This window comes from Lagopus leucura, unplaced genomic scaffold, assembly GCF_019238085.1.
Source record: "Lagopus leucura isolate 7727_CA_CO unplaced genomic scaffold, USGS_WTPT01 Super-Scaffold_760, whole genome shotgun sequence".
Classification (NCBI taxonomy): domain Eukaryota; kingdom Metazoa; phylum Chordata; class Aves; order Galliformes; family Phasianidae; genus Lagopus; species Lagopus leucura.
This window is the reverse complement of record NW_024962257.1, coordinates 12794660-12819227: the sequence shown is the minus strand read 5'-3', so window position 1 is coordinate 12819227 and position 24568 is coordinate 12794660. Positions and strand designations below refer to the sequence as shown.

Genomic DNA, 24568 nt, shown 5'->3' with positions numbered 1-24568 from the left:
TCCCAACCTGAACCTCCTCTGGTGCAACAACTTAAGGCCCATTTCCTCTTGCCCTAAATAAAAAGGATCAGCAAAATCTAGATATACCAGCTGACCATTTTAAGAGGTGAGTGCCATTAACTGACATCAACTTCTCTTCAGGAGAACAGCATTAATAGCTGCCTACCTGTGGCATTTTGGACTGCTCAGGGTCCAAATCAGTGCACCAGACAAGGCTCTGAAGGAGCTGTCTCTCCATACCTGTCACAGGCTCAGCCCTCACAAGGATGAGCTGCAGCGAGTGGGAGAAAATACACAGGACAGCAATATCAATGATAAAACACTTGGGGCCACGCTGATGAGAGCTGCTGCCAGACGCAGGAATTGGGTTGTGGCTGCAATTTCGACCCTGCGTGTTTATTTGAGCAGAAAATGCTAAGTTTAGTTCACATCAAACCAAAGACATTCTCCCTCTTACAAAAGCATCTGGGTATTCTGGGAAATATGAAAGTGCTTATAAAAGCTATAACAGCTTCTAAAGCTATTTAAGTTTTTCCAGAAGAGCTTCCATTTAGAGCACACTTGCCTTTTTTATCCCCTTACCCCTCAGTTTTGTTTTCTATTCTCTAAAGATCAGAGCTACAAAGCAGGAAAGCTGTGTGCCTCAGCCAGCCCCAACCACCAGCTTCATTGGCCGTGGCCACGCCAGATTGTCACTGCACTCTCATAAATAAATGCTCTTAGAAAATGAAGCGATCATTTCTGCAAGAGGAAAGCTTTCCCCTAATGCTTGGCCATAAAACCCCACGCTGTTAACCTTTTGATGGCTGCTATTAACAGCTCAGCAGAGAATCGATCATACAAATGATGCTCAAATACGGCCCTGCAGCTGATGACAACAGCAAGAGGTTTTGTGGGCTTTTTTAATGCACTTGGAAATGGATATCACTAAGACAAGATTATGGCAACCTCCTGCACAAAGCCTTTTTTTCCTCATCTTTGTTTGCTAAGATGTTAATTGCAGCTGCAGCCTCACAGAGGTGCCTCCTGCTGTCCTTTGGGCAGCGCTGTATCAGCAGGGACACTGCACTCCTGCCCAAGCCAGAAGTGCTCCTGCAGGAATTCCCACTGTGCCCACATTGGCAACTGCTGGTAGAACAAAATTCATTAATTCCCCATCTCTGCTGCCTCTAAATGATACTGTCCCATTCCCTTTCACTTGGGAACCTTCTGCATCCACTTCTGTGCAGTTACTTACTGACAGTCACACGCACAGATACAAACCATCACATTTTGCTGCTGTATTTTCTTCCATGTATTACCAGGCTGGATGTGGCTCTGGGCAGCCTGGTCTGATGGTTGGTGACCCTGCTCGTAGCAGGGGGGTTGAAACTAGATGGTCATTGTGGTCCTTTTGAACCCAGGCCATTCTATGACCCTATGATACACTATTTACAATACTGCAGATCATTTTTAAGCACGCAGTAAAGGATAAGTGGATTATACACATAATGTGTATGCACGTGCCCTGACACAACAACTTACTCATCAGCTTTACCAATTACCAGGGTGTCTTCCAGAGTCCCTCCCCATCCCAGCCCTGATGCAACAGGAACTCCCACATCATCAGTGATGGCCTCAGGAGGTGCTGGGTCATTTCAAGCCTGCATGATTCACCACAAGCCTTCCTTCTGCTGCTGCCAGCAAAGCACCAGCATTGGCACTGCTTCGGTGACCCTCAGAGCAGCTGTGGGCTGCGCTGTGCAGTGAAGTTTGAGGAAGAACTGAAGCACAGCAGCAACAGAATCAGTGCAATGGAGTGCTTCAAAAACCAAAACACAGCCGTATGACACCCAACACACACTCCAGAAGGAATGCATGCACGCTACGCCGAGGCAGAGCTGTGCAGCTCAAAGCAGTGCTGTGTTGCAGCTCCTTGTTCCCAGCTAACTATAGGAGAAGACTGGGTTTCCACACACATTCCACAGGTCTCAGACAGAACCGCAAAGCTTGCCCAGAAGCCTTCAGACAGGAAGCAGTGTACAGCCCCACGGCAGACGTGTTCCCCTGCAGCACGCTGCTGATGATATCAAGCTCTCAATTTCCTCGTTGCATTTCAGACATGTTTTTGTGGTTTCATGAACTGAAACTAGGCTGAAACTAGTGCCGTGAGAGCAGTGCTGGCTCCTGGTGCCATTTCAGGAGACCTCCTGGCTGCAGCACGCAAGCAGTCCTCTGCTTCATTTGCTCCAAGAGCCACCACTCCTGCAGCGCACTGACAAGGTGCTGATTCTGCAAACTCATTTCTCTTATATCGCAATTTAAGCCAAAAATCTGCCATAGAAGTCATGAATTACTGTTCTAAGGGCAATGAAGAGTGGAGGAGGCAGCGAACATGTTATGCTGTGCTCAGATCCACTGTGACAAAGCTGATGCCCAGCACTTGAGCTGGGGAATCCTGCCTCTACTGCTCATCAATTCAGAACTGTCAGACTGCACCTCAGGAATCAATGTGCTTTATTTAAACATCAGCCTAAAAACAACCATGGGCTGAACAGCGCTGCACAGAGAACAGGCCATGAGAAGGCAGCAGTGATAAGCTGGTTTCTGGAGCAGGATAAAGAGATCACCTTACCTGTAAACATCATCAGTACACAGGTAATCAAGCACCTTTTAGAATACCTACAGGATCATATTTCTACAATCATCTTGTACAGGCAGGTTCAGTTACCTGTGTTCAGGTTTTAAGGCTGAACTTTGATTAACAGCCTCAGATGCGTGAGGCAGATCCTTTCCAAACTGATGGTTTGTGATCAAGAACTGACCCTGGGGCCATCCAGCAGTCATTCTGCTGCTCACAAAGGCTGCTTGACAAACGGCAACTCAACAATCACAAAGCACTGCAACCAATGCTGGAGAAGACTTGGCAACACAATATTTCCCCCAAACAAATAGCTCCTAGAGTCACAACGTACAGCTGAGAAGCGTAGAAGCATCTCACACAGACTACAGTCAGTATTCTCCCTTATGACTGCAAACTGCCATAGCACAGGGGCATCAGATGGGTACACACAGGTGATATGAAAACTGCTGTTAGGACAGTTAGATCCATCAATCCTGCAGCAGCCACGAGCTGCTCATAGACAGTTCTCAACTGCTGCCTGCTATTTCTTAAGCTGTCACTGATGGCACACTTTTGTCTGGGGCTTTATCAGAAAAGCAGGGGTCAGTGAGCTTTTTGGATGGACGCTGCAGGTGCTGAAGCACCACGCGGTGCTCTGCTTCTCTCCCAGGGTTCAAAAGGAACTTGCAGTCTTACAGCGATGTCTAGAAAGTCACATCTGAAGGGCACAAGGCTGTGACTGCAGCACTGCGGTCTGTTCACCCACTTGGCATCCCTGGGGGCTCTCCCATGTCCCACACTGCACAGGACAGCCCTGTCCTTCCTCGTGATGCTCACAGGTGTGAGACAACAGCTGCAGGGCACAGACCACTTCCCCTTTCCTCTGCAGAGGGGAATGCAGGCAAGCACAGACAGGATCACAGCGCTGGCCCCACAAACAAATGCACACAACACATTGACTTTGAGATCCCCCCGTATCTCATCTGAAATAACCCAAGTTTTAAAAAGGTACTGGGGGGAAGAACCCAAACCCACAGCATTTTGGCCAGAAGCACGTTGGGGGACAGCAGGGCCAGGTGTGCCAAGAAGAAATCAAATTCTGAAGGAAAAAAAACACACACTTCCTCACTCAAATGGTCCACAGCAAATAGATCAACTCCCAAGAGATATACATGGTGTCCACTTACAACAAACACCTTCAAGTTTTAGCTGTGTCTTCCTCTTCCTGAGTCACACAAATGCAGCAGCTCCTCTGACCAGGAGGAGGCTGGAAAAGTGTGAAGATGTGATAGGCATCAGCTGATGTGTATCAGCACCAAGATGTCCACGAAGCATTAACAGCTTTTCCAGAACACTTCTCAAATACTTTACTGAGTGCAAATCCAAACTGGTGTATCTGAGCCTGCAGACACCTCAATATGTGGACATACAACCTGAACTGCAGCTGTTTGCAGGCCCAACTTCAGGAGTCTGAGGGCATGCACACATGCATGGCTGGAAATTGAAAGCACTACAGTAAGTAAAGAAGAAAGTGAATGCAAAAAGAAAATACTTATTCAGCAACTTCTGAAAATGGCACTTCTATTCAGATACAGCTCAAGCTGCTCTGCAGGGAGAAAGAAATCCCCCCTTTCTTTGTGGAAAATACAGGCCAGGGTCAACAAAGCAAGGCTGGTGCTACAGGGAGCCTGGGACAAGGGCTGCACCTTGCCCAACACCCTGCAGCAGCAAAATCCAAATCCCAGCATGATGACTATGGTGTGCAGAGACATGGTGTTTTCTAGGACACTGGCAAAGAGAAACCTCACAGTATTGCAAACTGAGGTGCTGGCAAAGGCCACTAAAACTCATGTTGGGTTTAAGAGCATACATGAAACTAATGTGGATAACATCATCAAAACACGTCTGTAAGACTTGGTTTCTTTTTTAATTAATGCTTCCAAAGAACAGTACGTTCAGGAAAAGCATCTAGCCTGTTTAAAGCAAAACAAAACAAGATGTTGACACCCGCAGTGCCCCAGCTTCTTGGGCTGCTTCCCAGCAGCAGAGCCTGCTCCTCTCCCTGCACCTCCTGCAGCACTGGGGCCCACTGCAAAGCAAACTCTTTCTCCTGAGTACCAGCTGCCTTGCAGGCTGAGCCCCACACAGGGCTGTGAGCAGCAAAGCCCTGCTGCTGAGCACCTACCTCAGCGTGCACAGCGGAGATCGTAGGCTGCTGACTGCACTGGCTTCCTCTTTCCTTCAGCCCAACCACGGCAGAGCTGCTCCCTGCAGCTGCCCCTGCAGAGTCCTGTGCTGCTCTCAGACACCAGCTTCAGCTCCTGGAGCGGTTTCAGGCTCTACACTCAGACAAATCTCAGTGGAAGAAGCTGGATGTTGCTCTCAGTCTAGCAGAAAAGAACTGGCAGCGTTGTAACGTACAAGAAATCACCTCACCCACTGCAGCAACACTGCATCAATCAAGCACGACACAATTTGCAAAGTTAGGATTTTTTCCAAATGGGGGATTTCTCTAGAAGGTAAGATCCCATCCTCTTGCCTTCAGTGCTGGGTTGGCACCTCGACAAGGCAGAACGCACATGAGACGAGCACGCTGCTGTCACAAAGAAGGGGACAAAGGAAATGTGACAACCCGTCTCCACACTGCAATTAAAGCTGTAAGAAAACATCACATCAAACTGCTAAAAATACACAGAGAGTTGCAGACCCAGCTACAAGCGTAGAGATGCTGAAACAAACAGAAGATTTGGAGCACAAATGCAGAGTGTTGGAAAATTGTAAAAGAAATGTTCTCAGCGTGATCCCTATGGGAGAGGAATTAGGAAACACTGGGGGAAAAAAATAAGGAATCTGTGATGTTGCTGAAGGAACACCATCTGAAATGTTGAAAGGTAAACAGGAATCAGAAACAGGGAGAAAGAAGGCAGGAAGATGTGCTGGAAAGCCCTTGCTTCCCTGCAGAACATCTCTGCCATCCTTGAGGTGCTCTTGTGCTGAAATCAGAGGTCACCCCAACCATTCCCAGCCTCCTCCTGGAGCACAGAACTCTTCCTTCTGTCCTTGTGGCTGCAGACAGAACCTCAGGGCTGCCTGGAACAGAGGTCACTGCTCAACCGAGATAACAAGCCTGGAAAGAAGCTCAGTGCTTTCTCTCTACCAAACTGTTAATATTTACACTCGCGTTGGAACACAGAGAGCTTTCCAACAGATCAGGCATCTGCTGCATCCTTCACCTCCGTACGCGGCATTCAAAGCATTTCATCTTGAGACAGCAGAGTTAGTCAAGACCTCGTTCCTCTCAAAATAAGAAGGAAGGTGCCATGTTAATACCTGGGATGCAGAGAAGCCAAGGCAGCAGTGACCCAAATAAAGACACAGCTACAGGTAGGAAATACCTGCTGACTGATAGAGGACAATGACTTGGATTTTTCAGGACATATAACGCTACCGGCCAGGTGCCAGTTACAGATGTAAAAGCAAGTGCTTATTTTTTTTCCTCCCCTCTATATTGCATATAACAACAGCAGAGTCTCCTCCTGATCTAAGAGACAACACCTAACAACACACATTGAAGTAACTGAGCAGAACACAAGCTCCCAGCAGCTGGTAGGTATCTGCACGCTGAGCCACCTCTTTGCAGCACCGAACCCAGCTGCATGAACTTCACTGCACACACCAGATTTTAATGCTTTCCCCTAAAACAATCCCAGCAGCCACCACTCACCTCTCAGCCACAAACATCAGTCAGCAAGAGGAGGCTTCTCCAGATAGTACAAGGGATCTTAAGGCTCCATACTTTCGCCTTCATACCTTTTAGCCTGACTGGAGACAGCAGAACCAGCATTTAGCTACCTAGCCTCTGAAACAAGATGTGTGACGTGCTTACAGGTAGGTGGGAAATGCAGAGCACTGTGCTGAATGCCATGGCGTAGCTTGTGCCACCTGGCTCAGCATCACCACATACTGCCTTCTGCAGCACTAAGAAACAGGTGAACAGCTCACAGGCGTTAAGGCATAGCTCCCACTTTATGGTTTAGTGAAACGGGGATAATGCTACAGAGGGGCAGGAAAAGGTTGAGCGACTGGAAGGCTGAAAAAGGAAGCCAGATGTCAGAGCTGGGGCTGGAACTTACAAGTTCCTATTCTCTCATTTCTCTTTCAGTAGCAAGTCAGAACAGCTCTAAAACGATTTACTTTTCTTTCTGAACTCCAAAAAGCTGTCAGAACACAGGCTGTGACACCTCACGGCCTGGTGCTGTCATAGAATATCCCAGCTTGGAAAGGGCCCACAAGGACCATCGAGTCCCACTGTCACTATTCCAGCTCCCAGCTTCACCTCCGCCATCCCCAAGGAGCAGAGGTGACCTCAGTGTTTCCTGCCCTCGTGGCACAGCAGCACGCAGCCTTACCCCACTCTCCTCCACTTCTCACTGCAGGGCATCCTGCAGCTCTCCAGGCAGAAGCAGCAGCCCAAGCAGCACAGCTTAAGCACCTCCAGCAGCAGGATGGCTGCAAAAGCAAGAGGCTGTTCCCGTGCCACATGGGACATCAGGAGCAGTCCCACTAACATGGGATTGCCTCACTGGGCCCACAGACCTGCTCTAACCACAGGGCCACCAGCTGAGCTGCGCCAACATCCACAATAGACGTGGGTTGCTTCCATCACTCACAGCAGGATGCTCCTTGGTAACCAAGGGTGACAGAATAACTTATTGCTCACCAGCAACCTGGCTAGGTACACCGTGATCCGGGCATACTTGATTCCTTAGCAGATGGAAGGCTTAAACCACTCTCAGTTCTTCAAAGGAGGCTTTAAGCATAAGCAAATGACAGTACTTAGTGCTAAGAAAATGACAACAGGGATGTGAAATAAAAGTTAGAATGCTGCCGTGAAAAACCTAGAAAGATTCAAGCTACACACATCCACTGCCTCCTTCCATTTCTGCAGGCTATGCTTCACACACAACAGGGACACGGCTTTTTTGGAGCCACCACTGCTACTCCTGTTGTGTGCTTCCCACTTTGCTACACGTTTCTGAGGCCTATTGACAACAGGAAAGGCAAGTGCCTGCTGCACAGCTAACACAGGGCTTGAGGAGTCTCTCTGCAGTTCTCTGACAGAACAGCTGATTTCACACGGCATCTTTAAAGCCAGATATCAAGCAAAACGATATGGCTGGGAAGGAGAGCCTTCCCCTGAGCTATTCTTCTGGTGGATGGCATGATACAGGTCTCAGATAAACAAAGACGACATTCTCTAGGAGGTAACTGCCCGACTTGCAGCCTCCCATGAGGGTTCATTACGCACTATCTGGTGACTGCTATGCCCTAATGATCACAACTGACCCCTGACAGCCTCAGAGATGATCCATCATTGGTAGCAGAAGCAGAACAAGAGGTGAAGCATCAGCAGTGAAACAAAGGCAGAGCTTCTTTGGATGCAAGACACTGCATTTGTTCTACAGACAAAATTTATTTTTAAGCTTTTTTTCTTTTTTTTAAATCAGTCAGGAGGAACCTAATGTTTGAGTAGGAAACACACTGATGCTTTTTGGTCTGCTCTAGAATATCCTTATCAGTAGTGTAAGATTTGTGGAACACAGCACCCTGAAGTGGCACATGCTGCCAACACACACGCAGTTTTCGAGCGCAGTGCGTGTCACTGCAGCTTCCCCTCCTGCCTTTGATGCTTCTCTCACTGACTGCTGCTCTCATCACTCCTCCTCAGTTAATCAAGCTCCAACTCATCACTGCTTCTCCTGCTTACAGCCTGCAGCTTTAACCCAGCTCAAGATATAGAATCTGCTTTCCCAACTCTGGATTTTTACAGCGCAGTTAATTATGCTGCATTCATTCCCAGTGTGCCTTACAGAATCTCATCTTCACACTTATCCAACTGTCTCCAGGAAGGAGGGGGCACTAGCAGCAGAAGAGGCCCATCTGCAGGCTCCAAGGAGCATGGAACAGAAGGAAAATCTTCCACAGGACTCACATGAAGCGTTACAACAGTAAATTCTGCAGTGTGGCTTGATCACTGCTTCTCACCTGCCATACCCACTACTTGGCTTGTAGTTGAACCAAAAACTGAATGCTCAAGGTAAAAGAAAACAATGTGTAACTCAGCAGACTGAAAGAATATGTTTGTATGAAGGCAATGGAAAAATCAAGAAGCCTCTTTGAGTCTGTGAGGTTACTGCTGTTCCCCTGAAGCACAGAACTTGCTAACCTCTTTTCACATGCACAGCAGCAGCTTGCTAAACACCACAGGTCCAGCAAATCACCAAAACCCCACAGCATTTATTCACCTTCCTGAAGGGTGGTATTCACTGAGAAGAACAGCCTTGAGAACACTATCCTTGGCTCCAGCTTTGGCCAAAGCCACCATCAGAAGGAGCCGTGTTGTCAGGCAGGAGCCATTCCCTGCTATGGCGGATGAAAAATCCACAGCTGCAGAGCAAGATCCCAACTCCCAGAAGGAAAAGGCTGCAAAGCCTGGGCCTGCAGCATCTGAGGGAGCTTAGAACAGATGGGGGCTGAAAACCAGACCGGCACCAACAGCATTCACTTGGCAAGGCCGCAGTGGGCCAGACAGGCAGCTCCCCATTCCCTGATCATAGAATGGCCTGGGTTGGAAGGGACCTCAAGGATCACGAATCTCCAACCCCCTGCCCAGCTCCCTCAGGCTGTCTTTGTAGCGGAGGTGCTGCAGCCCCCTGATCACTGCACCGTCTGTGCACGCAGCTGCCATCTGCCAGCAGAGCACACCTGGCAATGCCAGGCCTTCCTTCAGATGGAAGCAGTGAAAAATAATATTGTCATTGCTTAACACGACCCTGTGAGTGCCCGGAACGGAGCTGCAGACCTCTGGAGACAGACTGCAGGCTGGTTGAGCTCGAGCAGGGCTCTTAACACGCTTCTTCTTCCACTTATCGAGAGGAAAAATAAAGAAAGGATTGTGCAAATCACAGCCGCACACAGCCAGGCCGACACGGCGCTCCGTAAGGTGGAGATGCGGCCCGCCGCCCCAGGCCTGCGGGGAACGGCCGGCCCAAGTCGCCCTGAGCTCGGGGCTCCGTGCGGCCCTGCCCACAGCCCGTCCCGCACTCACCATGGCTGCGGGCCGTCCGTCCCACGGGGCGGCTCTGGGCTGGGCGCCGCGCTCCGCTCACCTCATGGCCGCTCACCCCCCGTCCGCAGAGCAGCCGCCTCACCCCAGGCCCCGGGGCCCGCCCCCGGCCGCCGAGCACGGGGAGCCCCGGGGCGCTGGGAAGGGCCGCCGGATGGCAGACCGGCGCGGGCCGCTGGAGGAGCCGGGAGCGGCGCTGCTACGGGCGGAGCGGCCACAGCTCCTCCGGGCGCATCCTGCGGCTCTGCCCTCCCCGCCCCGCCCGCCGGAAGCGGCCGCCCGGCCCCACCGACCAATCGCAGCCGAGGCCGCGGGGCCCGGCGCGTGCGCACTCCGCCTCAGCACGCCTCTGTCCGCCATCTTGAAGGAGGGCGCGGTGTCTCGCAGGGCGGAGGGGAAGGTGCGCGCAAGGAGGTGCGCCTCGCCCCGCCCCTGCGCTGCTGCGCGTGCGCGCCCGGCTCTTCCCGCCCTGCAGGAAGCGGGAAGGGGAGGGGCGGGGCTGAGTTGGCCACGCCCCCTTCTGAGGGCTGGGCTTGCCGGCGAGCGGCGCGTGAACGGGGCGGGCGTTGCTTGGCAACGCGGCGGGGCAGGCGCGGCCTGGGCCCGGCTCTGCGCCCCGCTCCCCGCACGGCGACCCGGCTGGCCAGCCCGAGGCCTACCTTCGTTTCTTCCTACCGCATTTCTTATGGTTCCCAACGTCTCGCTGAAACCAGCAGCTTAATAGGCTTTAGGGGACTGTGTACATACAAAGGTATTGAACGTGCTTGCAGTTGCATTAGAGGATCAAACAAAACAGGAGAGGGAGAGAATTGAGCCGCCAGGCAGTGTAACTGACTGCAGGGATTGGCAAGGAGAGCGGGGCTGAGCAGCGCGTGCTTTTCCCACTGCCCATTTTCTCCCCCGTTCTGGCAGCACGCTGACCTGCACATCCTGCACTTTCCGGTGCTGCATCCCCAGCTTTTGTAATCCCGTTTCCCTACACAGTCCATGGGGCTGCAGCAGGTACAGGATTTGGAGCTGGCAGTCCGCCCTGAGCTCCACAGGCTTCGTCCCTGTTTTGGAAGCACCTCCCCAAGGCCATGAGAGCATCTTCGTGTCCTGGCTGCACTGGGATGGAAGGTCCTATGCTGCATGGCTGGAGAAACCACTGCGGCCTCTGTGTTTCAATGTGGAGCTCCTTCTGAATCTCTTGCTAATGAGATTTTGCTCTCGTCGACCCAAGTTGGGAAAAGCCACGGAACATCCTTTGGAGAGGAAAAAAAAAGAGAAAAAAAACCCAATATCTACACTGGGAGGCCAAGGGGAAAGAATTAGTGAAAATTGTTCCTTCCTGCATGGTTTATCCCTTGGTTATCTTTGTTCTCACTTCAGACCCAGCCAGGTATCTGTTTTCATCTCGTTCTATTGCTTCTGCCACAAATTGAGCCATAACTCATTCTGAGTGCCATGTACAAGTGAGTGCTTCCACCCGGTCTAACTTCATGGAAAGGGTTAAACCATCTTTTGTAAGTACAATAAAGCAATATTGAAATGTGAGGGAAAGTTTTGTGTGGCCCAACCACGCCCTGTGTGTGCTTGGCAATAAGCAATTTGTTCATTGAGCAAGCTATTAAAAAACACCGCAGGTAAAGGTTCTGAGTTCAAGTACCCTCCAGCAGCCATTAGGGGCTCCCATGGCTGGGCACCATTGCCTCTTCCCTTCCCTGGGAGAGCAGCTCTTCTCTCCATGTTCCTGCTCCTCTCCATTCGGCCCATTAGCCGAGGCATTAAATTTTAACATTTTCCCCGTGCTGCTGTGAGTGAGTGAGTGCCTGGGTGGGTGCCAGGGCCCTAGGGATGCAGAGGGGCTCCTGATGACACCTGTGGGATGCTGATATGTGGGCATCCATGCCCCTGGGGGCACGGATGAAGGTGATGGATGTGAGTTAGGGATAGCTGCCCTCTGGGTTCGGTCCTTGAGAGCTTTGCACCGAGGACGGGGCTCAGAGCCACACTCCCCTCAGCACAGCATGGCTGGGAGCTTTCCGGCCACAAGAAGTTAAAAACCCATCGATGTTTGCCATTAGTGTGGGAGTGGCTGGGATAAATGTGCTGCAACCAGACCAAAGCGCTGAATAATTCCCGGGGAGTGATGACAAATCTGATGGAGAAACTCTGTGTCCTCCCACTGCCATTCACAGGGAGTTGCCCCAGGGGCAGGACAGCAGCTGGGGTGAGGGGCTGGCTCCCGGCACCGCTGTGCTGAGTTTGCCAGGACTCTGCCGCAGTGCTGGTGGGCCCCATGGCACCGGCAACGGCAGCTGAGGAGTTAATTCCCAGCCTCACCGCATGGCTCTGGAGCTATTAATACCCACACGCTGCTGATCTGCCAGAGCGAGCGGCGGCTCTGCTGTGAGACCGGTCCTGCGCAGCCACGGCTCCTCGTGCCACAACTTTCCTCCGTGGGCACACCGAGCACCTGCTCACCGCGAGCCCCTGCGCTGCCACTGCCGTGGTGACTGAGCTGGGGGCACCGGGGCCGTGCCTGGCACCTGGCTGCCACGTGGGTGCCGGAGAGGGGCAGCTGCATCCTTTGGCTTTGGAAGTGTGGTGGGGCTGAGACAGGGCCTCATCCTGCCCCAGCGGAGCCCTCACCCACAGCAATGCCATCCCAGATCCCCGCGTGTGCCCGCTGAACACCGGTGCCAACTGCAAGATGGGTGCCGGGACGGCATTGGGCACCGGTGCGAGAGGGATGCAGGTCATAGCCTGGCCCAGAGCTGCCTCCTCTTGTGGTGAGCAAACAGCCCCAGAGCTCAGCCTGATGGTGTGAGGCTCCCCAGCACCATGGCACTGGCTGGGTGAGCCCCACCAGCGGCACTGCTGAGGGCGAGGAAGATGCCAACGCAGCTCCGGTGCTGCCCGGCCCGCTGTCCCCCTTGCCCAGGTGCAACGGCCACCGGAGCTGAGCGATGGATTCCTTCTGCTTTGTCTGCTTCCAGAAAGAGGAGCTGCAGCCCCTGCACCTCCACAGGTCAGTGCTGCGGGGACGCGGCGTGGGGCTGGGTTGGGAATGGTGGCTGATGGAGACCCTCCCGCTGAGCCCAAAGTTTGCATTGGAACAGATGCAGCGTCTCCTGGACGGAGGGGACTGTGCCTTGGCACTGCGCTGTGCCGTGTGCTGTGCCATGTGCCGTGCCATTTGCTATGCCATGATGTGCCGTACCGTGCCATGTGCATTACTGTGCCATGTGCCGTGCCGTGCCGTGCTGAGTGGGAGCAGGGCTGTGGGTTGGGAAGCACCTCCCGCCACATCCCAACAGGTTGCAGCAGCTCAGGAGGAGCAGGATGCAGGTGTGCCTGGCAGCCTGGGGAGCTCAGAGGACAGTGGGGTTTGGGCACTGCCGTGCCCCCCCTGGACCCATCCCTGTGCACCAGGAAAGCGCTCAGTGTGTCAACTCCCGCTTGGCCGTCCCCAGCCTTGGGACAATCACAGCACCTGGTGCTGTTCCTCCTGCACCGGCTCACCTGATTGTGGCCCTGCTCTCAGCGCTGCAGGACAGTCCCCAGGCAGAGCCACGAGTGCCGGCACTCTGCTCTTTCCCTCCCTGCTGCTTTCTGGCTCCACAACCTCCTCTCCCATCCGCGTTGCTGAACGGCAGCCAAGGCAGCACACGGTGCCTGAATTAGCCGGACAGCCGGTGAGGATGCGAGGTGTGAATACCGGCACACGCCGTGCCCAGCTGCTCCTCCCCGGCACCGGGCCACTGCCGGCTGCTGTCCTGTGCCACCGTCCCATGTGCCAGGAGCATGGCTACCAGCAGGGCTGTGCCTTGTCCTCGGTGGGCTCACGGCGTCCCGGGCACGCTGTGAGGAGCCTGTCCTCCTGGCCCTCCTACCAGTACGCTGGAAGGTGTAGGATTTATTTTAGTGTTTCAATCCTGTTCTTGATCTGATGTCATTGAGCCCATGTGCTGGGACGGTGCAGCGACGCGGGTCACCAGGGCTGGGAGCGGTGATGGGGGATGGGGCTGCCGGATGGAGAGGGGCGCAGAGCAACCCTCGGACCCTCCCAGCTCCCATCCCGCAGCTTGATCTGCACTAGGGCTGAGCGGCCGCGGGTAACCGGCACAGGGAGGTGACATCCCGACATCCCAGCCAGGGCTTAATGACGGGGCAGAGCGGCGTGCTGGACTGCTGAGGCCGGGTGGGCTCCCGCTCCGACTCGCGGCGGGTGCCGGTCCCCTCTCCCTCGCTAGATGGTGCCAGCGGAACGGGTTGCGAGCGGAGGCTCCGTGCCTTGCCGTGCCGTGCCGTGCGGTGCCGTGCTCCAGGAGCAGCGACTCAGCCGCTGTCTGCAGCCTCACTCTCAGACCAGGGAGAGCAGTGCGATGCCGTGACCCCGCTAAACCCCAGATCCCACCTGCCCTGGGATGACAGCCCTTCTGCTTTGAAGAATCCCGCTCAAAAGAAGAGCACCCTGTTCCTTTTCAAATCGATCTCTCTCTCGTCATCATTACGCTTCAGTCAGCGCTGCCTCATAGCTGCCTGCAAGCATCCCTGATGGCCTCATGCCCCCCTCCTCTCCCCAAGAGGGGGGGAGGGGGGGGGGGCAGCGAGCAGAAGGCTGTGCCCCTGCTCAGCTGTTTGGGGTCCATCCCACTGCTGCTCCTATATCCCCCAGGAACAGAGATAGGGCCTGGGGGCTGCAGGAGGGGGTGCAGCACCCTGATGGCCGCTGGCAGCAGCTCAGTGTGCTCCCGCCACAAAGCAGAACTGCAGCTCATGGCCCATGGCAGCGTGTGCTGCATCCCCTCCTGGACCTTGGGAGCAGCAGGCCCTGGGGTGGGGGATCACCAGCTCCCCCGGCCCTGCTCCACCCTGGAAGCCCCCCTGGCCAGGTGCCACGTGGGGTTGAGAGGGTGCTGACCCCTTTATGTTGTGATGAGGATCTGGGCCACAATAGGATGAGAAGCAAAGGTCTGGCAGCTCCCAGCAAGGCAGAGCAGGGTTAGGGGCTCAATGGGGCAGAGACGGGGCAGATCCCTCAGGCAGCAGGGAGGCACCGCCGGCAGCTCCCCGGGGCACAGCGCATCCCCAGCTGCTCCCTGTGCTCCCGCTGCGGCTCCCGGCGTGCTCCGCTCCTGCGCGCTGCCTGCCTTCCCTCCCTCCCTTCCCTCCCTCCCGTTCCTTCCCAGCATCCCCGCGCCGGCTCCGGGCAGTTTCGGCTCATGGCACCGAGGCGTGACAGCTTGCAGAAGCGTTGGGAGCACCTTCGCTTTGGGCTGAGCCGCTCCCAACTCCCAGCGCTGGGCGAGGGGACAAACAAGCCCTGAATTCAGAGAGGCTGTTAGAAACGTTCTGGACTTTCTGCTTCTGGTTTGCCAGCGAGAGATGCTCGGAAGCAAACCTCTCCAGGAACAGGGGAGGCATTCATGGCACCTCTACCCACAAGCCGGGGACGCATGACCCAGGCTGGTCTCCACTTCGTGGTGCACACACAACTTTAACCCCAACGGGGCCTTGCACGTCCCCAGCTCGTCCTTGTGCTGCTCGTGGCGACGTGGGAAGCCATTCCTGGAGAGCCATGATTTGCTTCTCCAGGTCATTTCCCCACTGACTGAGCACATGCTGGCGCAGGGCGGGATGTTCCCCCGAGCAGCAGCAGGAATCCCAGGTGCACTTGGATGGTCCAGGACAAATGTGACAAACACGTTTCAGCCATCTCCTTTCATTTTGCTGATCGTCGTTAGTTATTAATATTCTTTAAGTGCTTTGAAGACCACTAGCTCGATGCAAACAGTGGCGGGTGTTATTGTTATTGCTGTTCTTATTCGATCCGTGCGTGACCCACATGCCTGCCACGTGCTGGAGCTCTCTCTGCAGCTTCAAAGCGGCGTCTGATGGGAAGGATGGAGCCCCACAGAACCCTATAGAGCCCCATAGGGCCCCACAGAGCCTCAGGGAGCTGACACCCTTCCAGCAGAACACTGCAGGATGTGCCATGTGCTCACCCAAATGTGAAGGGGCTGCAAATGACATCTCTCTCAGTGCTCCCTGTCCTCTACCGCCGGCCCCACTTTGTCTCCCGCTGTTCCCAGGGCAGCCGATGCGTCCCGAGGACCCGACCGCCGGCCCCATCCAGGTTCCCCCCAGCGCCGCTCCTTGCACCTGACCTAGAAACAGCTATAAATAGGGACAGCTGGAGAGATCAGAGGCGCAGCTTCAAACACCGCAGCTGGGGGGTGGTGGCACAGGGAGGGGACAGAGGGGACAGCCCCACTGCGGATGGGTGCGAAGGGGGGGGGGGGATGTTGGACCCGCTCCATCCCCAGCGATGGGCGCGGCGTGAGGAAGGTCGCGGTGCCTTTCATCCTCGGGTCCCCCCGGCCCTCATCCCCAAGGGTGAGACCGGTGACGGGGACGGGACGTCGCCGGAGGGGAGCGGGACACGCGGGGGGGGGGGGGGGGGCCGCGGCGGGGGTTCGATCCCCCCCCGCGTGTCCCGCTCCCCGCGTGGATGGCGAAGGCGGTGCTATGGGCGGAGCGGCTCTGCCCTACCGGGGGGCTACGGGGGGGGGAACCGCCGCCGCCGCCGCCGTCGCTCCTCTCTCCGGTTCCGTTCCTCCCGGGAGCGGCGGGATGAACCCGGCGGAGCGGCCCCGCGCTGGGGGCTGACGGCCGCCATCCGCCACCGAGCCCGGCTCCGTGCTGCCCCCGGTAAGGCTGGGGGGGTGGGGGGGGAGGAAGAGAAGGGAGGAGCGGTGCTCGCCTTTGTGCGGGCGGCGGAGCGGCCCTTTTGTCTGCACGGCGAGGCGGTGGGGAGCGGGTGGCGGTGGGGAAAGCGCCATTTCGGAAGAATCCTGATAAAAATCATCGTCGTCGCCATCAAATCACCCGAGCGCGGGGGGTGAGGGGCCACGCGCGACCCCTGGCAACAAGGAGATGGAGGGGGGGGGGGTAGGGGGGGATTTGGGGACACAGCCCCGCACAGCCACCCGCTTTGCTGCCACCGCTCTCGGGGTCCCGCAGCCCGCGCCCCGCAGGGCGGACTCCGCCCGGTGCCGCCGCCACCTGCACCGCATCCCCTCCCGGCGCTGCCCTGCGGCTGCGGGGCCGAGCTTGGGGCCGGGCTCCGGAACGGTGTGGGTAACGGAGTTCGGTCGGAGGAGCGAGGCCGGAGCCGGGGAGCGATGGGTTCCGCCCGTTGGCACGCCGGGGACACGCCGAGGACACGAGGGAGAACGGGGTTATTAGGAATACGGAGCGATGCGGCGGTGCAGGGCGGTTGGATGTGGGGAGAGGACGCAGATGGGGGCACCGAGAGCCTGGTGTCCCCGTCCGTCCCACAGCTGTCCCCGTCTTGCCCCGTCCCATCGTGCCGCTGTGCAGGGCTGGAGGCTCCGGGGGAATCACAGCCTTGACGCCGTGAGCCGCCAGCCCTGCACTCGTCCCAGCCCTGCAGCCCAGGTGAGGTCCCTTCTCTGGGCTCTGCACGGTGCACCCGCTCGGTGGGGCTCATGTGGGGCACCAGGAGCCCCAGAGCTGCTTTTGCAGCAAGGTGACAGCCCCACTGCCCTCCTGGGGTGTAAAGGAATGGGGACGCTGGGTAGAAGAGTTTTGGGAGGGCAGTGAAACCAATGGTGAAGGAATCACAAAGCCCTGGTGCTGGCGGTGAGGCTGGGAGAAAGCGGGAGGAGCCGGAGGTTGGGAGAGTGCAGGTCCTGCTGGAGACAAGGGCAGGGAACGCAGCCCGAGAGCCTCAGAGGAGCAGCGTGGAGTCACTGGGGCTGGAGGAACGCATGGTGGGACGGGACAGGGCAGGAGATGGCTCCTTATGCAGGGGATGCTGCTGCTGGGATGGCTGTGCTGGGACAAAGGCCTCTCCCGTGAGCCGGGATCCCGCACTCTCCTGCTCCATCAGCTCATCCGGAGCTGATCCTGGTTTCAGGGCTGCTGCTGGGCATGGAGCCGGAATGGGAAACTCCGGATCCCTGGGAACGGGGTGACATTGCTCAGGGAAGTGTCACAAAGCAGGAAGCCACTGTGGCTTCGTGGAGATCTGGGCAGTGTGGTGTGAGGCTGAAGGCCAGCGGCAAGCCAGCGCTTCCCAATGCTTTCAAAAATGCTGCAGGCCGCTGCTGTGCAGGGTCAGGAGCCCTACCGTGGAGAACAAGGGGACGAGGCACCACGGCCCACCCATCATCTAGCTGTGGGTTGTTCCTTGTTCCTCCTGGCTTGTGGGACGTGGGGCAGCTCCCAAGGTGCCATCTCCCTGCACACATTTGCTGCTGTAGCACTGCTTGTGCCAGTGTTCCCGTGTCACTTGGCTCTTCCCAGCTGCTGCCCTTGGCCGGCATCTGGTCCAGGTGAAGGGCACGGCTGTGTGGCACAGGGTCTGCGAGTCCTGCACGACAGCACAGAGAAAATGAGGGACCAGAGTGAGGACATCAGCTGGGCCCTGTTTTTTTTCCCCTGCTCTGGTCACCTTCTGGCTTCGCCCCGTGGCTCTCACCCTGCTACACCACCGAGCCCAGCACACGCACCCCAAGCATCCCCACGCCGCCATCGGCCTCATTAGGCAGAGGTGCCCTTGTGACGTCCCTGGACTCCAGCAATGCCCCGGTGCCCCAGGGAAGGCAGCTAATAATGCAGCTCTGCTGCGCTGCTCCCCACGGCACCGAGGAGCCGCGAGGCGCTGTGATGTTCCCGTAATGGGGTCACACGAGAGCGGAGCCGGGAGGCGGCAGAGTTGCCGATGGAGCGGGGCACGGAGAGCCTGAGGCTCGGCCTCGGCTGCAGCCAGCCGCGGTGTGAGCATCGCCAGGGCGGCGCGGGACGCGGGGACGTCGCCAGGTGGGACGGTTGCAGCAGGGCTGCGCCGGGCACAGGTGAGATCTGCTTCTGTCCCTTCGCTTCCGCGTGAGCGCAGAGCTGCGGTTTTTCTCAGCTCGCCCGCAGAGCTGCGGGGTGAGGATCCAGATGTGCGGTGGGAATTGTCCCCCAGCCCTCCCACACGCGTCCTGCCGAGCGACGTCTCCGGCAAAGTCACGGTGCGGAGCGCTGGGCTGGCCGCCAGCTCTTCTGCAGCATCCTTCCCCGCAGGCCGGGCTCCAGGAGGCGCCGCACCGGCCGCAGGCTCCTCGTGGGATGCGGGGTGGCAGGAGGGGACCCCGTCCTACCCCAGCTGCCGGGTGCTCCCCGTGTCACCGCGCCTTGCCGGGCAGCGAGAGCTGCTGCTGACGCTCGGTGCTGGAGGGCCCCGTTCCGTGCTCGGCGCAGAGGCAGAACCGGGACGCCCGGGGCTGGTCGTGGCCCCGCACATTGTGCGGCCGCAGGAAGTCGCTTCCTTGCTTTGTGCCTCAGTTTCCTCCGCCGGGGCGTGGGGGCTCCTGCTCGCTGCCGCGTGTTTCTCGTTCCTCGCTCCGTGTCCCGCAGAGCCCCGGCCCCGCTCGGCGTGCTCCTTCCCTCCTTTTCCCAAAGCCCCACCGCCGCGCTCCGCTCCTCCTCTTAAAGGTTTTCCTATCCCAGAGTAGCCGGGGGGTTATTTTCTCCTTCCCATCTCAATTCCCAAGCGGCCACCGCTCCCCTGCGGCCTCCTCTCCCGGCCCCGTTCTCCTCAACGAGCTCCCGGTCGTTGGCAGAGCCGATGCACCCAGTGGCTGAGCGGCACCGGGTGGCACCGGGGATGGTGGGGGCCGGAGAGCTCCGGGGAGCACGGAGCCAGCCGGCGCCGGGAGAGGAGCGCCTGCCTATAAATACACGGCACGGAGCGAGGAAGCGGTGGGTGGATTATCCTCCTCGCTCAATGAGATAAATGGTTCTCGAGCTTAAACACAGAGCAATTTTAGTCTGAATAGTAGGAGAAATGGTTCAGGACACGCAGATGACGGCGTGAGCCGCCTGCAGCGCACAGTGGGGACCCGTGGCACCAGCGGTGGCTTTGCTGTGCCTTTGGCATCGCCGTGGCTTCGTGTCACAACAGTGCTGCTCACCACAGTGCTGTGCTGCTTCCCTGCCAGCACCCACAGCACCCAGGACTCGGTCCCACCACCCTCATCTCTGTGTAGAGCCGGATGGAAGCTCATCCTCACCCCTGTTTGCACAGAAACCGACGTCTTTTCAAAGCATTTCCTTCTTAATGAAAACTTCTGCCTGTCCTTTTTTTTATTCCTTTTGCCTGGGTGTTGTTGGTGTCCCAGCCGTCGTCACTGTTGGGTGTTCCATGGCGTGGCGCCACGTTCCCATCCCAACCTCCTTTTGGGGGCACTGTGGCCAAACTGGGAGCGATGCGAGCAGCACCCACATCCCTGGGGACACCCCGTCCTTGGGGTCAGCCTTGGTCTTGAGGACACCCCGTCCTTGGGGTCACCCATCCTTGGGGACGCTCCTGTTCCCAGGCACCCATTTCCAATGCCCCTTTCTGCTGCAGGTGTTTCTGCAGCACAAACCCTGAAGCACCCAGGCCCAGGGCAGCAGCCCGTGGCGTGGTGAGCTGCTGTGCAGCACGCACTCTCCCATCTCCCATCCCACTGGCAGATTGTCCTCTTTTTTTTTTTCTTAAAGAACTTTGCTGGCTTGAATGATTGTCTTTCATCACAGGTTAATTAGCAGCCATTGACAAGCAGGATTGTAAATTCAAGTGCAGACAAAGTTCTTCTTGCAGGATGTTGCGAGCTGTTTTTAGCCCCGTATCCATTGCACTCCTGCATTAACCCACCTCCACCTCCAGGAACCAGACACCGAAATGCTGCTTCTCTTCCACGGGGCCAACAAAGCTCTATGGAGATGAGCCACTTTGGAGATCGTATGAGTCAAGCCGTTACATTTTTGGAACAGCATGATGTTGAAGTTCCTTTTCTATTTTTTGCCCAGCTTCCCAAGAAAGAAAGAAAGAAAAAAATAAAGAACTGGGATGGGAAGCAGCAGGGCCAGAGTGGAAAGAAACAAGAGTGGGGATGGGGCTCAGCTTGGATGGGTGAGCCGCTCACTGCGCGTCGGGGCTGGGGCAGTGCCTGCGCAGGAGGCGTTTGTGTGCGTGAAGGTCTCTGCTCTGCTCTCCTCTGGGATTGCCCCTCCATGCCCTCTATCCAGCTCCTCTTTGTTGGCTCTGTTCTCTCCATGCAGCCCCGTGGGGCCACGTGTGGGGCTCAGCCCCGCTCCTGGGACCTGGGGACGAGGCTTGGCCCGGGTTTGCTGGGATATATTTTGAGTTCTTTGTTGTGGTTTATTTTTCCACATTAAAAATCTAAATATATACCAGCGCCCGCCCAGCTGCTGTCCCATGATTTTTGTCAATCTGCTACGAAACAAAACGCTCCATCCCCTTCCTGCAGCCACCCCTGTGGTGCCTGATGCTCGTGGGCGCGGGGCGAGCCGGCAGCGGGGTGGTTTGGCTGCGTTCCCGTGGTGTTGGTCAGGATGGGGCTCTGGATTCGTGCTTTTGGGGCTCGGAGGGTGGTTCGGTTGCAGAGCAGCGCAGAGCGGGAGCTCAGCTGTGTTTGGTGGAGTCCCAGAGCAGTGGGTCGGAGCCCAGGATTGAGGGAGAGAAAAGGGTGGCACTGAGAGCTGGGAGTGCCGGGTGCTCTGGGGCTCTGCGTGGGGGGAGTCTTAGGTGGCCAAAAGTCGGTGCTGACGGATGGGAAGGCAGAAGTCGATGCCAGCAGATGTGTGGGAGCAATGAGCTGCGGCGCCGTGGCATCGCAGGTCCCAGGAGTGCTGGGCTCTGCAGGGACGCTCTGTGCGGGCAGAACGGGCTGTGGGACAGGGCAGGGCCAGGCCCCAGGGGTGGAAGCCGTGACGCACCTCTGCCTTGCAGCGCAGCCATGAGCGCCGGATCGATAGAGCAGGAGCCGTCGCGCAAGCTGGCGTGCTGCGGGGTGCCGCTCATCACCGAAGACATGCAGTCCTTGGCCATCCGCACCCTCTCGGGCACCGACATCAACAAACACTACGACCTCATCCGCGAGCTCGGCAAGGGCACCTACGGCAAGGTGGACCTGGTGTCCCACAAAAGCACAGGTGAGGGGAGCGGGGGGCAGGCGCGGCTCCCGGGGGCGCATCGCCATCGGCCGTGCCACGGGCTCAGCCGGCCCTCTGCCCGCTGCAGGCACCAAGATGGCCCTGAAGTTCGTCAACAAGAACAAAACGAAGCTGAAGAACTTCCTGCGGGAGTTCAGCATCACCAACACGCTCTCCTCCAGCCCCTTCATCATCAAGGTCTTCGACGTGGTCTTCGAGACAGAGGACTGCTACGTCTTCGCTCAGGAGTACGCCCCAGGAGGGGACCTCTTTGACATCATCCCCCCACAGGTGAGAGCTGTTCTGGGTGCTGGGCTGGGGACGTGAGGGCTTGGTGTCCCTGGATAAGGTCACTGTGCCCAGGCTTGCACATTGCTGGTGGCATAAGAAGGGGCCCTGGTGTTTGGACAGCCCCACACGAGGAGATCGCACATCTGTACATGGGCAGAATGCCAACACCTAGGTAGTGCAGCATCTAAAAGCAGGCTTGGGACCCACTGCTCATCCTGTAGGTGGCCTGGGGCCCACAACCTTTCCCATTGGTGGCATGAGACCCAGCACTCATCCCTTGGGTGTTCTGAGACCCATAACTGATGGCTTGGCCATCCCCCAGATGACATGCAACCCATCCTCTGAGCGTTCTGGGACTCATAATCGATGGCTTGAGACCCATCAAACAACCATAGTGCTGTTTAAGACATGTAACTTGTAGCTGGAACCCATAACCCTTCCCACAGGTGGTCTGAGATGCATCGCACATCTTCTAAGTGATCTGGTTCCCCTAAGTGGTGGCCTGGGACACATCGCGTGTCCTCGAGAAGGCACGGCAGCCATCAGCTGGCCCTGGTGGCTTAGTCCTGCTGCAGCGTGTCTCTTCTCCCCCACAGTAAAAGGTTCAGGAAGGAGGAGGCAGGGCAGTGAGCGGGAAAGGTGCAAAGAGAGACGGGGGGCAGACGGGTGGGCTGTCGCGGGGTGGCACGGAGTGACGGTGTCCCACGGCCGCAGGTGGGGCTCCCTGAGGACATGGTGAAGCGTTGCGTGCAGCAGCTGGGCCTGGCGCTGGACTACATGCACAGCAAGAGCCTGGTGCACCGGGACATCAAACCAGAGAACGTGCTGCTCTTCGACCGCGACTGCCGCCGCGTCAAACTGGCCGACTTCGGCATGACCCGCAAGGTGGGCTGTCGGGTGAAGCGCATCAGCGGCACCATCCCCTACACGGCGCCCGAGGTGTGCCAGGCCGGCCGCGCTGAGGGCTTCGCCGTGGACACCAGCATCGACGTCTGGGCCTTCGGGGTGCTCATCTTCTGCGTCCTCACCGGGAACTTCCCCTGGGAGGCGGCGGCCGCCTCCGACACCTTCTTTGAGGAGTTCGTGCGGTGGCAGAAGGGCCGCCTGGCGGGGCTGCCCTCGCAGTGGCGGCGCTTCACGGACAGCGCGCTGCGCATGTTCCAACGCCTGCTGGCCCTCGACCCCGAGAAGCGCTGCCCCGTCAAGGAGGTCTTCTACTTCATCAAGTACGACCTGATGGCCGAGGTGCGCCGCCGGCCCTCCTACCGCTCCCGCAAACACGCCGGGGACAAGCTGCCCGCCGGGCCGCACCGCCATGAGCCTGGTGCCTCCTGCACGCCCGCCCCGCTCAAGAGGACCATCCTGACCGACGGCCCCAGCACGCGGCTCAACGGCCCCGAGCCCAGCGCGGCCTCATCCGGCCCAGCCGGCAGGACAGACGGACGGCAGGACAAGGGCAAGGGGCAGATGGTGCTGGCCACAGCGATAGAGATCTGTGTCTGAGGGCGCGGGGCGGTGTGTGGCCCTGCTCCCGGTGGCGCCGTCCCGTCCCTTGGCTGTGGGTGGCTGCAGGGCCGGGGGCTGCGCCTCCATACACAGAAACAAGAAGAGGACAGAACTGGTTGCGCTCAGTAGCACTGAAGATGCTGGTGCCGCCATCTGCCCAGCAGGCAGGAGCTGGGGGGCACCGGTGCTGCCGTCCCCATCCCGGTGGCCTCGCTGCCCCTCCGGGACCCCCCCATGGTGCTGTGGGGGAAGGTCCTCCTTGACAATGCGACGGGGCTCTGTGGGGACCCTGGGAAGGCCGATGAGCCCACGCTTGGAGGAGGCCTTCGGGGTGGCCCCTGCCCCACGCCGGGCACCAGGAGGGGACGAGGGGACCGGGATGGAGGGGACCCCCCCGGCCGCTCCCTGCCACGATGTAGCAAGTGTCACTGCGTGCCGCCCCATCCTCCCTACCCGGAGCGATGGCCGCAGCGATGCTCTCTGACAGGGGGGACAGCCAGCCGGGAGCCGCGGGGTCACCCTGAGGACCCCCACGCCGCTGTCCCCTCCGGCCCCCAACTACCGCACAAAGGGCTATCATCACGCTCCCGAAGCAGCAGCAGTTTACACAGCAGTCGCCAGGCAGGTGGGGTCCCACCGCCCCTGCGCCCCCACCACCGGCGCCGCTGCCCCATCCCCACGTCCCCACACCCCTGTGTCCCCATGTCCCTGTATCCCTGTATCCCTGTATCCCCATATCCCTGTGTCCCCCCGCCCGCAGGGCCCAGGTCTGGTGGTAGAAGTAGCACTGCACAGATGTAGAGATGTTAGGTGCGGTTCGTCCTCCTTTTTGCCTTAGGTCCCTCCACGTCCCGATCTTTCGTGCAATAATGTAGATAAGGAGTCCCGGTGCCGATGGCTGCGGTGCCGCTCGGTTTCGGGTTTTTATTTCGGGTTCCCCCGGCCGCCGGGCGCCGGATCTTCTTCCTGTAGGAGAGGCTGTAGTGTCACAGACGTTACCTCAGTTTGTCACTGTCAAAAAGGAAAAAAAAAAAAAAAAAAAA

General features: G+C 57.6%; 2 protein-coding genes across 5 annotated transcripts in view; one reads left to right on the top strand and one right to left on the bottom strand.

The window, feature by feature from the left end:
* XPO6 (exportin 6) overlaps positions 1 to 9807 on the bottom strand; it is a 49116-nt gene extending 39309 nt beyond the window's left edge. For 2 of the 3 annotated variants that reach the window (XM_042864235.1, XM_042864236.1), the window contains exon 1: positions 9711 to 9807. In XM_042864235.1, the coding sequence (XP_042720169.1) occupies positions 9711 to 9713 (3 nt within the window). In that variant the 5' untranslated portion in view covers positions 9714 to 9807. Of the gene's footprint in view, positions 1 to 4787; positions 4851 to 9710 lie in introns of those variants that run through there. The other variant, XM_042864238.1, reaches the window with a different exon arrangement.
* A 2798-nt stretch (positions 9808 to 12605) lies between these two features.
* On the top strand, positions 12606 to 23794 carry SBK1 (SH3 domain binding kinase 1). Of its 2 annotated transcripts, none has more exons than XM_042864618.1 (4): positions 12606 to 12741; positions 21531 to 21728; positions 21817 to 22019; positions 22734 to 23794. In XM_042864618.1, the coding sequence occupies exons 1-4, from the start codon at positions 12606 to 12608 to the stop codon at positions 23520 to 23522; spliced, it is 1326 nt and encodes a 441-aa protein (XP_042720552.1). In that variant the 3' UTR covers positions 23523 to 23794. The 2 variants fall into 2 exon arrangements, with proteins under 2 accessions (XP_042720552.1, XP_042720553.1); XM_042864619.1 differs by having other exon boundaries at positions 12709 to 12741; positions 21526 to 21728.
* Positions 23795 to 24568: the final 774 nt, after the last annotated feature.